The sequence below is a fragment of the Corella eumyota genome, chromosome 2 (genome assembly GCF_963082875.1).
Source record: "Corella eumyota chromosome 2, kaCorEumy4.1, whole genome shotgun sequence".
Taxonomy (NCBI): domain Eukaryota; kingdom Metazoa; phylum Chordata; class Ascidiacea; order Phlebobranchia; family Corellidae; genus Corella; species Corella eumyota.
In genome coordinates, this window is record NC_137491.1 from 19,151,487 (window position 1) to 19,167,892 (window position 16,406).

At 28.1% G+C, this 16,406-nt stretch overlaps 3 protein-coding genes across 5 annotated transcripts; all 3 read left to right on the forward strand.

Annotated features, from left to right (window-relative positions):
• Positions 1 to 378: 378 nt before the first annotated feature.
• On the forward strand, positions 379 to 8,156 carry LOC145743506 (peroxisomal bifunctional enzyme-like). Of its 2 annotated transcripts, none has more exons than XM_082561484.1 (16): positions 379 to 543; positions 737 to 838; positions 1,438 to 1,538; positions 1,954 to 2,081; positions 2,366 to 2,532; positions 2,895 to 3,032; positions 3,323 to 3,485; positions 3,565 to 3,735; positions 4,089 to 4,255; positions 4,492 to 4,653; positions 4,840 to 4,968; positions 5,189 to 5,290; positions 5,867 to 6,009; positions 6,489 to 6,678; positions 7,255 to 7,414; positions 7,980 to 8,156. In XM_082561484.1, the coding sequence occupies exons 1-16, from the start codon at positions 415 to 417 to the stop codon at positions 8,153 to 8,155; spliced, it is 2,328 nt and encodes a 775-aa protein (XP_082417610.1). In that variant the 5' UTR covers positions 379 to 414; the 3' UTR covers position 8,156. The 2 variants fall into 2 exon arrangements, with proteins under 2 accessions (XP_082417610.1, XP_082417611.1); XM_082561485.1 differs by having other exon boundaries at positions 2,916 to 3,032.
• Positions 8,157 to 8,491: 335 nt separating this feature from the next.
• On the forward strand, positions 8,492 to 12,197 carry LOC145743510 (kelch-like protein 12). Of its 2 annotated transcripts, XM_082561490.1 has the most exons (12): positions 8,492 to 8,625; positions 8,798 to 8,918; positions 9,030 to 9,183; positions 9,405 to 9,610; positions 9,895 to 10,047; positions 10,214 to 10,289; positions 10,347 to 10,432; positions 10,578 to 10,776; positions 11,017 to 11,145; positions 11,483 to 11,641; positions 11,797 to 11,941; positions 12,056 to 12,197. In XM_082561490.1, exons 1-12 carry the CDS (start codon positions 8,540 to 8,542, stop codon positions 12,165 to 12,167), a joined length of 1,626 nt encoding a protein of 541 aa, XP_082417616.1. In that variant the 5' UTR covers positions 8,492 to 8,539; the 3' UTR covers positions 12,168 to 12,197. The 2 variants fall into 2 exon arrangements, with proteins under 2 accessions (XP_082417616.1, XP_082417617.1); XM_082561491.1 differs by lacking the exon at positions 11,017 to 11,145.
• Positions 12,198 to 12,717: 520 nt separating this feature from the next.
• On the forward strand, positions 12,718 to 16,351 carry LOC145743509 (kelch-like protein 24). The gene is made up of 12 exons (XM_082561489.1): positions 12,718 to 12,856; positions 13,052 to 13,172; positions 13,245 to 13,398; positions 13,634 to 13,839; positions 14,030 to 14,182; positions 14,278 to 14,353; positions 14,439 to 14,524; positions 14,648 to 14,846; positions 14,920 to 15,054; positions 15,264 to 15,422; positions 15,663 to 15,807; positions 15,890 to 16,351. Exons 1-12 carry the CDS (start codon positions 12,771 to 12,773, stop codon positions 15,999 to 16,001), a joined length of 1,632 nt encoding a protein of 543 aa, XP_082417615.1. The 5' UTR covers positions 12,718 to 12,770; the 3' UTR covers positions 16,002 to 16,351.
• Positions 16,352 to 16,406: the final 55 nt, after the last annotated feature.

Genomic DNA, 16,406 nt, shown 5'->3' on the forward strand with positions numbered 1-16,406 from the left:
TGGTAGTGTAACTTATACAAAATGTTTGTAAATTTATATGTATTCTTACGTTATTTAATTAGTTTGGTGTTCAAAATGTGCACTTTTATTCTTATTGCTTTATATATGGTTCTAAGTATGTTTTCATTTGAACTCAATGTTGTCATTTGTGCCACAGTTATAGGTGGTTTAAAATTCGTTGAGCTGTGTCAATATTTACACTTGGCTGGCTTAGCAATGAAGCAGTAGGTTGTTAACAATTGTGCAGAGTAGGCAAGTTTTGCTGACTCATTGAAGTTTGAGTTAACATTTTTACTGCATATACATTGTAAATAACATATTTATTATTAAAAATTTTAACTAAATTTAATTTTTATTGTGTTTATTATTTAGGTTTAGGTTGTGTCAAGGTAAATAATCTAGGTCTTGTTTAACATGGCTCAGTATAATGTTGTAAGAAATGTTGCTGTTATTTTAATCAATAATTTGCCTGCCAATGCTCTGTCACATTCTGTTAAATTGGATATAGAAAACCTGACTAAAAGAGCTGAAAATGATAGCAATGTAAGAAAAAATATAATTATTTATATTAAAAGCATCTTTATTTTAACATTTATAAATAGCAATTTTAATACCAATACTTGTAATTTAGTAGTTAAACTTGGTAGGATGTATACAAAAAATAACTTGAGTTATAGTTTAGATTTCTTTATCTAGTTTTAAAATTCTAATTTCACCAAAAAACTTAAATATTTAGGTCGAAGGAATAGTGTTAATGGGAAAGGGAAAAAACTTTTCTGCTGGATCTGATATTAATGAATTAAATGGTGAAAGATATGGATTGGGATCTTTAACAAATGTAAATCTTCATAAATAAAGTTGTTTTTTTTGTATATATCTTTATCCTCGATGTGGGAAAGTCGAATCCGCGACTTAAACATAGAGTAACATCAGTTACCCCGACCCAGTCTCGAGTTGTCTGTGGCAGTTTGGGATATTATAGATTATATTTGCCTGATAATTATACTGCTAATTAAGTGCTGGCTTAGCAGGAGTTTATAGCGCCTTACTTAAGGGCGCTACAGCATGAGGTCAGTGAGGATTGAACCCACGACCCCATGTGTGGAGTAGAAGGTGTTCTTACCACTACACCATGCTGCCGGTTTTGTCTATTTGTTTTTAATTGGTGTCATGGGTAATGTATATAACCTAGAGGTTTAAGTTTGAATCCTTATGTGAGTGTGTTTAAATGTGGTTAAAAGTCAAAACCACATACTCAGACAAGTAAAGTAAACCAATTTGCTGGTTAATTAACAGAGCATACCAAAGTATAAAGAGCATACCAAAGTATAAGAGGTTTTGTAAACCTTGTTAAAGAATATGATGACACAAAATCGTATTTAATTTATTAAGCTTTTAAGATAGCTGTCTCAATTATGTTGTAAAATGTTGTGCCAGGTAATACACACTTTGGAGAACAGTTCCAAACCAACTGTGGCTGCAATTCAAGGATTTGCATTGGGAGGTGGTTTGGAGTTGGCTTTGGGATGTCATTACAGGTAGGATATCTCATACATTAAATTATATACTGGCAGCATGATGTAGTGGTAAGAACATATGCAACACCACTATGAGGTCATGAGTTTAATCCCCACTGCTCTCATGCTAAAATGCCCTTGAATAACCAGCACTTAATTAGCAGCATAATTATTCGGCAAATGAAATTTATATAAAATCCCAAACTGCTAAAGGCAACTCGTGACCAGGTTGCACATTTGACTTTCCCACATCACGGATAAAGATATATACAAAAAAAAATATTTCAAAAATACACTTACCTTTGTATATTTTTGTTACATTTCGCAAAACCCGATGTAAAAACACAATCTAAAGTTAAAGTCTTTAGTAGTAAAACTTTTAAGTTGTATTAACTAAGCCAATTTTGTACATAAGTAATACAAGTATGTTTTACAGAATCGCTAAAGTGAACAGCACATTTGGTTTACCTGAAGTTAAGTTAGGTTTATTGTCAGCTGGAGCAGGAACTCAAAGACTTCCGAGGTTGATTGGATTGGAACATGCAGCTGAGTGGTCTTGTTTTGGTAAGTTAAGTAGTTTTATTAGGACATTTAAATAATTATAAGATTTTGGTAAGGCATTTGGTATTACCAGATAGGGTACCAGACTAATTAAGATTTAAATACCAATAATATTAGCTGAGCTGTGATAATAAAACTTACCTAATGATTTAGCCTTAAAATGGGATGTATTACATGGATGTTAAATTGATTTTAAAATAGTAATGTTTTGGGTACAAGACTAAAATAAAAGTAAAAATACTTTACTATTAAACGGTCAGTGATAAATCGACTTCAAAACATTGTAGGTAACCACTATCCTGCTGCAACTGCTCACAAAGTGCATGTAGTTGACAAGTTGGTTTCAAGCGATGATGATTTAATGCAAACTGCTGTTCAGTTTGTTAAGTCTGTTCAAGGGAGAGACTTAAGTGATCGAAAGATATCGATGAAACTGGTTCCAGATCGAAACGATGTAAGTAAGATTAATAGAGTGTACTAGTATTGTAACTATACTTAATAACATCATTGATATAAATACACAGATGATATATATATGTAACCAAAAAATATGCAAAATTATAAATCTTCTTTAAAAGTATTTAATTTTTTGTTGTAATCTTTAATAAAATAAGTGTTATCTTCATTCTGTTTTGGGATTTTTATTTTATGTATTTTATCTTTGTAAAAAGCTTTAACTTAAAATTTATTAATTCTATGCAAATAAAAAAATAAAAATGTAATTATTGTGTAGCGTATATAATTATATATTTATTTAAATTAAATCGGTAAATTTATGTTGTTAAAAATATACTGTAACGATTTTTTTTTATAAAGATAGTGTTTTATTTTCCCAAGTTGGTTTCAAGCGATGATGATTTAATGCAAACTGCTGTTCAGTTTGTTAAGTCTGTTCAAGGGAGAGACTTAAGTGATCGAAAGATATCGATGAAACTGGTTCCAGATCGAAACGATGTAAGTAAGATTAATAGAGTGTACTAGTATTGTAACTATACTTAATAACATCATTGATATAAATACACAGGGTTTAAATCTATTAAATTACTGCCACAATATTAATAATGCTAGTGTTAAGTTTAAGCATGAATAAAATATCACAATTTAAAGTACATTCTGTACTTTGTTTACAATTTAAATCTGAGAATTAAAAAGTTTGATATTTCAGTTGCAATATTGTTTTATATTAAGTATTGACTGCAGTTTTGAATATGTACTAATCAATACTTTTTATTTAACTTTTTAAGGGTGGTAAAATTATGACCAAGTACATGAAATTGATCGAGCAAAAATGCAGAGGGGCACAAGCTCCTTCAATTATTCTTTTATGCTTGAGAAACTCAATTAGATTTCCGTACAAGGTTGGGCTAAAAAAAGAAAAAGAATCAATGCAGTTTCTAATGCAAACATGTAAATATTTTTTAATTTGAAGGATATTTTTTTTACAATTTGGTAGTGCCTTAAACTAATAGTTTTTCTTTTATTACAGCAGAATCCAAGGCCCAAATGTACGCCTTCTTTGCTGAGAGAAAAGTTCGTAAATGGAAAATTCCAGGAGGTGTTGATCATGGCTTTGTTAAACCTTTAAACATTAAAGATGTGGCCGTGATTGGACTTGGAACTATGGGTAGAGGAATTGTGATTGGTTTACTTAAAGCAGGTAAAAAACTTACTGTTTTAAATATTAATGTTAGTTTTATGTAGTGGTTAAAATAGTGGTCCAAAATTTAGTTACCTAATATTTTAAAACTTGTTGCTTGTTAATGGGGAAATCATGCCCTAGAATTTTTGTGTTATTATTGTTACTAGTCTTGCTCTATAGTCGAGATTTTAGTTGCTGTATTAGGCTCCCAACAAATACCTGATATGATAACCTGCGCAACAGAAATGGCAGTTCTACTTATTCTGTATGCCTAAAAATTGTACATATATATATCATCTACTAAGCTCGCCTATATATAATTTCGTGTTTGAAAATATATTCTGCAACTAATTTTTAAAATATTATTATAGGCATGACAGTTCATATAATTGAACAAAATGAGAAGTTGATGCAAGCAGGTTTAACCTATTTGCAAGGTGTGCTGGAGAGCCAGAGAAGAAAAGGTTTCTTTGATGATTCAAAACTTGAAATCATGAAGCAAAATATAAAGCCTGTTGTTTCATACCAGGATATTTCAGTACGTAAATTTAAATCTAAAAAAAATTATTTTTCTTGATTATATTTCATAAAAGCTCTTACCACAAACAATATGTCAGTTATGTAATATGCAAACTCAAATGTTAATTCAATTTTATTGTTTAATTGAACTCTAAAAATATTGTTAAAAACTATCTCTCAAATATGTAATTATTAAGTTTTGGTATTCAATTTTTTTATTCTTTTTTGATTTAAAAAATTAAAAAAAAACTTTAGAATGTTGATTTGGTCATTGAGGCTGTTTTTGAATCAATGAAAATCAAGAAAGAAATCTTTAAAAAGTTAGATAAATATTGTAAGCCAACTGCCATACTTGCCAGTAATACAAGTTCGCTTGATATTGATGAAATAGCCTCTGCAACAACTAGGCCACAATCGGTAGGCTATTTAAAAAAGTTTTTATGTATTAGTAACAATATTTAAACTGTTTAAATAGAATATAATAATATATCATAATGGATTCATTGTTATGGGTGTCAGGTTAAAGCTTGTTAAAACTTGGTTTTTTATTGCCTAAATTTTGTATTTTTATTAATATTAAAACCTGTTTATTTTAATTTAAAGGTTATTGGAATGCACTTTTTTGCTCCTGCTCATTTAATGAAGTTATTGGAAAATATCAGAGGAGCCAAAACTTCTCCTCAAACTATAGCAACTGCTATGGACATGGGAAGAAAAATGGACAAAGTTACGGTAAGCTCAGTTTAACCAGGTTTTTATTTGTATAAATTTTTAAATTATTTTAGTTAATATTTTTGTGTATGATGCTTGTTGTTTTACTATGCATCTACAGACATCTTAATTACCTAGCAATTAATTATATCTATTTTTAAGTTGTAATTAAAAATTTTTAAAAGTGATTTTTAACTTTTTTAGATACAAATAAATACTTATTTTATGTTATTATTTCAAGGTATTGGTTGGAAACTGTCATGGGTTTGTGGGCAACAGAATGTTTTGGAAATACACAGCGGAAAGTGAGTTTCTGTTGGAAGAGGGGGCTTACCCTAATGAGGTATGTTTTCTTGTAAAGTTTTAACTAAGTATTTTAAGTATTATTTTACATTTATATTTTAAACTGGTCACTTTAAATAAATTTATGTGATAGGTTTTTGAGTATTGAGTAAGACACCTTAAAAATTAAATACAAGTTTACTTGGTGTTCTTTTTTCTATTGTGTAAACCTTAAAGCTGATTTAAAAAAAACATTAGTAACTTATAAAATTGCAATTTATTTATTTATTTTTTGTATATATCTTTATCCTCGATGTGGGAAAGTCGAATGCGCGACTTAAACATAGAGTAACATCAGTTACTCTGACCCAGTCTCTAGTTGCCTGTGGCAGTTTGGGATATTACAGATTATAATTGCCCGGTAATTATGCTGCTGATTAAGTGTTGGCTCAGCAGGAGTTTATACCGTTTATAGCGCCTTACTCAAGGTCGCTACAGCATGAGAATAGTAGGGATTAAACCCATGACCTCATGTGTGGTGTAGCAAGTGTTCTTACCACCACCCCCTGCTGGCGGATAATTATAAATTAAAGTGATAAGGAATATGTCACAATTATTTTTTTAATTATTGTTTTAGATTGATCAAATATTAAAGAATTTTGGGTTTGCGATGGGCAGGTTTCAAGTTGGAGACTTAAGTGGAATTGATGTTGGGTATCGTATCAGAGAACATATGGGGATTACTAACAAGCAACTTCCTAATGAGCCAGAACGCAACAGGTTTGTTTTATTGGAACGAACAACTCTCTTTCTTGCAACTTAAGTTTTTATGAAATTACTTTGTTACTTAACTTGAATAAATTAACTTTCTTTTTATGCCAATCTAATTCTAGATTGACCAGCAGCGTGGTGTAGTGGTAAGAACTCTTACCGCAACATATGATGTCGTGGGTTCAATCTCCACTGCTCTCATGCTGTAGTGCCATTGAGTAAACCGCTAAAAACAGTGTGAACTCCTGCTGAGCCAGCACTTAATTAGCAACATAATTATTGGGAAATTATAATCTTCAATATTCCAACTGCCACAGGCAACTCAAGACTGAGTCGGAGTAACAGTTGTTAATCTATGTTTAGAATGTGCATTTGACCTTCCCACATCGAAGATAAAGATATACACACAAAAAATTAGTTTAAATTTTATTCTGATTTTCATCAAATTTTGTGCCAATGTAAATTAAAGTTAATTTATTACATCCTAGGTATGGGCAACGTTATTGTCCACTATCTGACATTCTAGTTGAATCTGGTCGTTTTGGTTACAAGAATGGAATGGGATGGTACAAATATGTTGGACCAAAACAAACTTTGACCATCGATCCTGTTGTGGTTAAAATGATTAATGAATACAGAGCGAGAAATAAGATTGAACCTCGCAAGATCGGAAAACAGGTGTTTTATATATTTTGTGTTTTTTTTCCAATTTTATAAAAACTTAGTGTTTAAACCGGCAGCGTGGTGTAGTGGTAAGAACACTTGCTACACCACACATGATCCGTAGGTTCAATCCCCACTGTGCTCATGCTGTAGCGCCCTTGAGTAAGGTGCTATAAACGGTACGAACTCCTGCTGAGCCAGCACATTATCAGCAGTATAATTATCGGGAAATTATAATCTGTAATATCCCAAACTGCCACAGGCAACTCGAGACTGGGCTGGAGTAACTGATGTTACTCTATGTTTAAGTCGCGCATTCAACTTTCCCGCATCGGGGATAAAGATTTACACAAAAAAAAAAAAAACGGAATAAAGTTTTATTAGTTTTTACTTAAAGATGTACCACATTAATGTGGTATATTGCTGACAGGTTTAAATTATTCGGTATTTAATTGTCAATTAAATGTTGCTTAGATATATTTGTTCTATAAAAATTTTGCTGTATTATTAACCTAGCAGTACATGTGTGACATGTGTGTTATTTAGGTTTACTTTTAAATCTTTAACTGTTATATATTATCAACAATCTAGGAAGTTTTAGAGCGAATCTTGTACCCATTAATCAACGAGGGTTTTAAAATATTAGAAGAAGGAATAGCTTCTGACCCACACTCTATTGACATGATTTTTATTAATGGATATGCTTGGCCCCGACATACTGGTGGTCCAATGTTTTATGCCTACACTGTTGGTAAGTGTATGCAATAAACAAAAAATTTGTATTTAATAGTTTAATGATTTTTGTTTAAATATATTAAAGGGTTGGTGTGTACTACTAACAGCGTTGTGTCGTAGTAAGATCAGTTGCTAAACCACAAATGAGGTTGTGGGTTTAATCTTCACTGCTTTCATGCTGTAGCGCCCTTGAGTAAGGCTCTATAACTGTTATGATCTCCTACTAAGCCAGCACTTAAACACTAGCATAATTACCGGGCAATTATAGTCTCTGCCACAGGCAACTTGAGACTGGGGAGCAACTAAAGTTACTCTATGTTTAGGTCGCGCATTCGACCTTACCGCATCAAAGATAAATATATAGATACAAAAAAAACAAAATTATTTAAGAAAAATAGTTAAACATGTTGTCTTATTTAACAATATTGTGTACTAATTTTTGTTTCATTTGTAATAGTTTCAATATCAAAGTTTGGTAATTGTTAAGGTCAAATTTAAAGTCAGATTGTTTATATTTTTTTATAAATAAGCAAAGAGTTTTTATTAGTTCACTAATAAATCATAAATTTTGTACTAAACAGGGCTCCCAAAAGTTCTTAAAGTAATCAGGGAACACTGGGATAAGGCTGGGCCAAGTGAACCTCACTGGGAACCAAGTAAATTGTTGACGAATTTGGTGGAAAAATTTGGAAACCCTCACATTAATACTTGGATGAATTTAATTGAAAATGGAAATATCTTTAAAGGACAACTTTAATGTTTTGTTTGATTTTAAAATTTATTAATTTCTATGCAAAAATGATGTAAATTTGTTTAATTTTTTTTTGTTATTATATAAATGTTGTTTTATTAATTGTAAATACTGTTTGTGAATATAAATTGTATAAATTGTTCGTAATTATTTAATATTGAGTGTTGATAAAGTAAATATATAACTAGGCTTGTGAATTGTGTGCCCATTACGTTTACATTAGTAGGGTTTATTTTATGATGTCATAGCCCATACATAATCAGTTAATCGTGACTTAAACCTTACAACTTTAGTTTCGCTATTGTTAACTTAACTTTGGCTACACCGAATGTGGTACTTTAAATTATAGCAGGCTTTAAGGTGTTTTTTGTTATTATTGAAATTGTTAAAATGTTTTCAATTTTTGGAACTTGTGATATTGGTGAGGAGACATGCAAGAATGAAAATGAAACTCAGTTACAAACATTTGCTAACAAGTAAGTGAAATGTTTTAGTTTCTATTTTGTACATTCAGTTTTGTATTGGATATTCACCCAACTATCCAATGTATATCATAGGATATATAGCCAATTCTATACATTACTTTATAAAATTTAATGCAAAGGTGTTATTATTTTAAATTAAAAATCTTAAATTGTTTACTTCTAGGAATCGTGATCGAGTTAGATTTAACGATGCAAAGATTTGTACAGAGAACAAAGTGTTTACAGCCAGTGTGATGGTGTTGTCTTGTTTCAGTGTCTTCTTTGATAAAGCTTTTGATACTGAGGTAATTTTAACATTCTTGGCAGTATCTAAGAATTTTAGGTATAAACATATTTAAAAAACTAATTTATTGTTGCTGTAGTAGAACTAGTACTTTCTAAATGTTATTTTTTAGATGAAAGAGAAATATTGTTCTGCTATACACATTAAAAGAATTAGTGCAACTTCAATGCAGTCAATTCTTGATTATTTTTATGGAGTAGAGATTAAATTAAACACCAAAAATGTTTGTGATTTGCTTGATGCAGCAGAATACTTGCAAATTAAAGGTAAAATAGTGTTTAATGTTTTATATGTTCTGTAAATTATATTTGTTGTTAAGAGGCCAACTTAACAACCTAAAATTATAAAGTAGCTTTTGGTTATCTGATCTAATCTTGTGTTTGCTAGTTTAACTGATTGTTCGATCTATTAACAACTTTTTTTTCAATTTGTTGTTTTTTAAGTTAAATCAAAATGGTCTTGTCAATTTTTTTTTTAATTTTATCAGATTTAAAGCAAAAATGTATCAACTATTTGAAAAAGGCTTTAACTTGTCAAAACATTTTTACTCTTCGCTCATTGGCTGAGACTTACCATAGCAATGAACTCATGGATATGGTCAATAAGTTTTTGACATCAAATGTAAATGGGATTTTGTCACATGATGAGTTTAAGAAATTGCCTGAAAAAGATTTATGCCTAAGTTTTAAAATGGTTTGTTTATTTTATTTTAATGTTTTTTTAAAACTGCTGAGTTTTAGACCTAAAATGATATATGTTGCTTTACTTATTTTGATAGACTATATAAATATTTTTATAGCCTTTTTTTATTTTTTAAACTTATTAATATTTGTTTAAATTAAGGCTTTTAGTGTAAATTTTGGTGAAAATGATTTATATAACATTAAAACTTACCTGTGTCCATCTTTACTTTGAAAGGTTTGTTTAACATTTAAACATATTATTTGCATTTATTTTCTTATTTTATTTTATAAAAGGTTGAGAAGAAATGTTTGTACACTGCTGTTGCTGAATGGATTAAATTTAAAGTAACTGAAAGACAAGATCGATTTCTTGAAATTCTTGACAGAGTTGAACTCAAGCTTTGTCAGTTGCCATTGGACTTTCTTCACAACGTTGTCAGTGTTGAGGTTAGATGTAATTAAATATTTTAACTTTACTACTGAAATGTGATAAAATTTATAGGTGTTATTTTACATAAATAATTTTGTTAATAAAGCCACAATATTTTATTTTTTAAATTTAAATATTTGTATTAAGGTTTGTAATTAACATTTTGAATTATGAAATTTTTAGAATTTTGTTGAAGAAAATGCATTGTACATTAACTCAGTAATGAAAGCAGTTCGATTTATTTTGTATCCATTAACAGGTCAGTATTTTTATGTTTTTTCAAAAGTTTATTAACAAATAACAAGATACAATTTAGACACAATTCTTGTAATTGGAGGAAGGTGCACTGATACTAATGTTTGTCAGTATAATATTACAAGTGATACCTTTGAACAAAAAGAGGTTGGAACTAACAAATGTGATATTTAAATGATTAATAACATTTATGGTTAAGGCACTAATCCTTTTTATATATAAATAATTGTTAAAAGTTGTGGTATTATAAGAGTACATCTTATTGTAGTAATATAATATTACCCTTTTAAAGGACATACCAGAAGGAAGATATGCTCACAAGTGTGTTGTTTTAAATGATTTTGTTTACATAATTGGTGGATGTACTGATGATAAACAAACCAAACTAAATACAGTTTATAAAATGAATTACAAACAAACCCCTATTACTTGGGAGCAAGTTAAATCAATGAAATATAAACGGGCTGGTCATGGAGCTGCAATTTTAAATGGTGAAAAGCAATTAAAGTTAAATTATTACTTTTTTAAAGTTTTTTTAATTTATTTTTCAACAATGTCTGTATCAATTTTATTGCATGCTTTATTGTAAACTTAACATTTAAGTTTAATATACAATTACTAACATATTTTATATATTATATGAGTTCAACTAAAAATTACAATAATTGTGGTTAAAAATATATTATTTTGTAATGTAGTATAGCTGTCTTACATTGTTAACTTACAATTAGGTTTGGTATTTGTAACAGGGGATTTTAACTTAAACTCTAGTGAGTATTACACAGAAACTACAAACAAATGGGTGAAATTTGCAAAAATGCAAAGCCCAAGATGTGTTCATGAACTAGTTCAACTTAAAGGTTAAAACTTGTTGTTTTTAGTAAAAAAAATGTCACCTGTACTTTACAGTCTTTACACAGACTTTCTTACAGAAAATGTAGCAAATTATAATTTATGTTTATTTATGTATTGTGTTAAGCAATTTTATTTTTTACCAGTCTAACAATTGTGTAGAACATCTTGAATAAAATTCATACCTTACATTTCTTTTTCGTACTTTTCAGTTTTTATTTTTTTTAAGGACAGTAAAGTGCAAGTGATCCAAAAAACAAAAATATAAATATTTTTTAAATTTTAGATATTATTTCACCTGTAACCCTATCCATACTACCAGATATCAAATCCAAATTTTTTTAGGCTGCATTTATGCCATTGGTGGCCAAGCGAATGGTAAAGTAATCAACACTGTTGAAAGATACAACCCAGAAGAAGATAAATGGGATTTTGTGGCTCCTTTACAAACCCCAAGAAGGTGGTTTGTTGCTTTGGCAAACCAGGATAAAATATTTGCAATGGGTAAGCAATAACTACACTTTATGCGTGGCAAAAATTACATTTAACTATCAAGACTATTACTTAAACAAATAGTTGATACTTTTTGGTAAAAGTAAATGATATAGTGCTTAATAAAATATTTTTAAAAAGTTTATTTTTAATACTTTTTATTTTAGGAGGTAACGATGAAAAAGATAGTTTTAGTTCAGTTGAAGTTTATGATGTAACAAATAATATTTGGAACAATGTAACTTCTATGTTGACACCAAGGAGTTCATTTTCAGGGTGTTTGATACAAAACAACATTTATGTTGTTGGAGGGTAAGTTAAAATATTAAAAGATTTGGTTCAATTTATTCTTTTGATATAATTTATTTTTTTGATATATATATATATTGCATAATAAATCTTTATATTTGTATTTTTGTTTTATAGAAACCCATTGAATAATAAATCAATCAAAAAATATGACATTAAAAAAGATACATGGACATTTATAACTGCAATTGAAGATCAATATTTTCACCATTCTTGTGTTGCGGTTTAGATTGGTTACTTAGATAATATAAATCTGTGGACAGCATTTTAATAGTATATATATCTGATAGTTTGTTACCATAAATTGAACGTTTATGTAATTAAAAAGTATAATAAGAAATTAGTTTTTCAAAGTTTTAAAATAGCTTTATAATTAAATGTTATTATAATTTAAATGTTTTGTTATACTTTTAAACTTTTTTATTGTTTATTAGTAAGGTTAGTTTGTTTTAACAATAAATATAAACTTTTAGTGTTGTTTATATAAATATAGAATTTTATTATGCACACATTATGTAAGTTTTGTAATAAGTTTTCGTTTATAATGTTGTGTCTTTTAATTAAATTTATCACCTTAACATATTGGGTCAAAATTTCATGTACTTCTTGGTTTTGTTAGCCTACAATGCAATTTTTTTTTTTAAATAATATAACTAACTAATAATTCAACAAATCTGATATTTACCCACTTAAGTCTTGCTCTTCTACATTTTAAGCTGTCCACAAAAGTTTTGTTAATAGTTTTACATTAAAATATTTTATCAATTAAAAATTTTTAGGTTAGAAGTTAAAAATTTAAAGGATTATTTTTGTTAGAAATTAAATTGTTAAAATGTTTTCAATTTTTGGAACTTGTGATATTGGTGAGGAGACATGCAAGAATGAAAATGAAACTCAGTTGCAAACATTTGCCAACAAGTAAATAAAATATCTTTATTTTGATTGGTTTCTTTGATTAAAATATTTTGTTTTTGTTTTCAACATTCTGTTAACAGATTTGCTATAGTTTAAACTTTAATGTAATATATTTTTGCAAAGTTGTCGATCTAATAATTATATATTTGTAACTAGTTATTTTTATATTTGGGATTTGAAGTTAATCTTTTTATTTAGAAATCGTGATCGGCTTAGATTTAATGATGCCAAGATTTGTACAGGGAACAAAGTGTTTACAGCCAGTGTGATGGTGTTGTCCTGTTTCAGTGTCTTCTTTGATAAAGCTTTCAATACTGAAGTAATACAGTTATTATTTTAAATATTTTTATTAATTATTTACTGGCTTTTTAATGTTTTAAATTGTTTTCAGATGGAAGAGAAATACAGTTCAACAATAAACATTGATAGAATCAGTGCAACTTCAATGCAGTCAATTCTTGATTATTTTTATGGAGTAGAAATTAAATTAAACACCAAGAATGTTTGTGATTTGCTTGATACCGCAGAATATTTGCAAATTAAAGGTAAATCACTTTTTTAGAAGTTTCTGTATAACTAAACTATACCAAACTTTTTTGCAGCCTAGTAGTAGGCTATTGGTAAGTTGTTTTACTAACATATGGCACTAATTAGAACTGAGCTCAGCATATGTGATTGTGTTTAATGGTTTAGTTTTTTTTCTGTGAGTTCTGGTGAAACAAGGTTAGATTCAGATTGTCGAAATTAAAACCAGTGACTATGCTATTTTTTCCCTATTAGATTTGAAGCAAAAATGTATCAAATATTTGCGAAAAACTTTAACATGTCAAAACATTTTTACTCTTCGCTCATTGGCTGATACTTACCATAGCAATGAACTCATGGATAAAGTTAATGAGTTCATGAAAACAAATGTGAACGAGATTTTGTTGCATGATGAGTTTAAAAATTTATTTGAAGATGATTTATGCTCAAACTTTAAAATGGTTTGTTTTTGATTGTCTTTGTTTTTCTACATTTAGGTATTTTTTTAGATTCATTTGTTACATATTTTAATAAATGATATTTTAGTGTATTTGTGCATTTCTTTAATCAATTTCTTTCAATATAGTTTATAATTTTTAAAACTTTATGACATTTTATTTACAGTAAACATTGTATGTTCTTGTTATACAGGTTGAAAAAAAATGTTTGTACACTGCTGTTGTTGAATGGATTAAATTTAAAGTAACTGATAGACAAGATCGATTTCTTGAAATTCTTGACGAAGTTGAACTTAAGCTTTGTCAGTTGCCATTGGACTTTCTTCATAAGGTTGTTAGTGTTGAGGTTAGTGTTAAAAAAGTCATTGACTTAATTTTATGTAACTTTTAATTTAAATCTTTAAATTAATCGATTATTAATTTACGCAAAACTTAATATAGAAATTTATCGAAGAAAATTTAACATATCTAAGTTCAGTAATGAAAGCAATTCGATCAATCGTGTATCCAGTAGAAGGTATATTATAATGATAAAAAATATTTATGTTATTTACACTATATTAAGTGTAATAACGTTTTTCATAAAACATATTTTTATTCAGAAAATATATTAATAATTGGAGAAAGAAGTGCAGCAACAATGGTTTGCCAGTATAATATTTCAAACAAAAGTTTTGAAAATAAAGGGGTTTGTAATAACAACTATTAAATAAATTATAACATTTTTAGTTACGTTACATATTTTTTTGAATTGACTGAATATTTTAATTTAAGTATTGGGTTGTAATGCTATAATATTACTTTTTTAAAGGACTTACCAGAAGGAAGATATTGTCACAAATGTGTTGTTTTGAATGATTTTGTTTACATAGTTGGTGGATGTACTGGTGATAATCAAACCCAACTAAATACAGTTTATAGAATGAACTACAAACAAATTCCTATTAATTGGGAGCAAGTTAAATCAATGAATTATAAACGTAGTGGACTTGGGACTACAGTTTTAAATGGTAATAGCAACTCAAATTATTAATTGCTGTGCTTTATTATTCTGCATCGGTTTATTAAATACCAAACATTTAGGTTTAATTTTTGTGACTGGAAATATGGACTTGAATCGTGACACTTGCGAATATTACATAGAAGTCACGAATAAATGGGTGCTGTTTACAAACATGAAACTTCAGCGGTGTTTTCATGAACTTGTACAACTAAAAGGTAAAAAGTTGTTATGTGAATTTTTTTTATTAAAATTATATAAAAATTAATAATATTGCTGTTTTTTATTTTTTGGGTTAATTCTGTTGGTTTCAGTTTTGTATGTTGTAATACATTGTTTAAAATAAGAATGAAACCTTTACAGGGCCCCAATAGTATTTTAACTAATGCTTCTATTACTATAAAATTTAATATTGATTTTTTTGTAGGTTATCTTTATGCTATCGGTGGTCACTCAAGTGGTCATGTTACTAACACTGTTGAAAGATACAACCCAAAAGAGGATAATTGGAATTTTGTTGCTTCTTTACGAACTCCAAGAAAGTGGTTTGTTGCTTTGGCAAACCAGGATAAAATTTTTGTTATGGGTAAGTTATTGAAGGTATATTATAAAGTTTCTTTAAAAAAATCGTTTATAAAATTATGACTACAATTTTCGTGAAATGAATAATAATATGATTTAAATAGTGTAACCATAGCAAGTAAATATCTGAGTTTTATTTTATATGTTTTTAGTTTTCATTCAACTCAAGATTCACTATTGTTTAAATTTAATATTTTAATCATTATGTTAAATAAATTTTATGTTTGTAATCAATTATGTTTAGGAGGTAACTATGGTAAAAAAAATCATAGTTCAGTTGAAGTTTATGATGTAACAAATAATATTTGGAACAATGTAACTTCTATGTTGTCACCAAGATGTTCATTTTCAGGATGTTTGATACAAAACAATATCTATGTTGTTGGAGGGTAAATAAAAACATTTAAAAATTAGTAAAAAATAATTTTATCCATTTATGTTTAATTTATTTATTTTTATTTTATTTTGTAGGAGCTTGGATAATAATAAATCAATTATCAAATATGATATTGAAGAAGACACATGGACATTTATAAATAAGCTTAAGGATAAATATTATTGTCATTCTTCGGTTAAAATTTAAGTTAATAATAAATTTGGCCTGTTTTGTAATTTTATGTTAACAGTAGGTGAAATCATTTGGCAAAAGGGGTAATTGGTGATTACTAATTGTGGTTTGAAATTTTTAGAACCTAATGTTATATACATTTCGATTTTTATTTTGTTATATACGTTTTGGTTATTACAGAATTTTAATTTAAACCGTTTATAGTTTATGTTTGGCATTTATACACAATCACTGTTTAACATCACTAAGTGCTACATTTTTGTATTATGTCTTTTTGCATAAACTATTTTAAAAGATATAATAGACTAAAGTTTATTAAATGAATGTTTTACTGAAATGTATTGTAATAACAAAAATAAAATTTATTGTTGTAATTAAACAAACTTAGATTTTTTTTAAAATTCTAAAAGAGGATAACAT

Bases quoted from the DNA above. Each gene is read 5' to 3' on its own strand.
- LOC145743506 (XM_082561484.1), top strand. From the start codon at position 415: ATGGCTCAGTATAATGTTGTAAGAAATGTTGCTGTTATTTTAATCAAT. The intron at 5,291-5,866 runs GTATGTTTTCTT...TTATTGTTTTAG, and splicing joins AGGGGGCTTACCCTAATGAG to ATTGATCAAATATTAAAGAA. The intron at 6,010-6,488 runs GTTTGTTTTATT...ATTACATCCTAG, and splicing joins AATGAGCCAGAACGCAACAG to GTATGGGCAACGTTATTGTC.
- LOC145743510 (XM_082561490.1), top strand. From the start codon at position 8,540: ATGTTTTCAATTTTTGGAACTTGTGATATTGGTGAGGAGACATGCAAG. The intron at 8,919-9,029 runs GTAATTTTAACA...GTTATTTTTTAG, and splicing joins ATAAAGCTTTTGATACTGAG to ATGAAAGAGAAATATTGTTC. The intron at 9,184-9,404 runs GTAAAATAGTGT...TAATTTTATCAG, and splicing joins AGAATACTTGCAAATTAAAG to ATTTAAAGCAAAAATGTATC.
- LOC145743509 (XM_082561489.1), top strand. From the start codon at position 12,771: ATGTTTTCAATTTTTGGAACTTGTGATATTGGTGAGGAGACATGCAAG. The intron at 13,173-13,244 runs GTAATACAGTTA...AATTGTTTTCAG, and splicing joins ATAAAGCTTTCAATACTGAA to ATGGAAGAGAAATACAGTTC. The intron at 14,354-14,438 runs GTATATTATAAT...ATTTTTATTCAG, and splicing joins AATCGTGTATCCAGTAGAAG to AAAATATATTAATAATTGGA.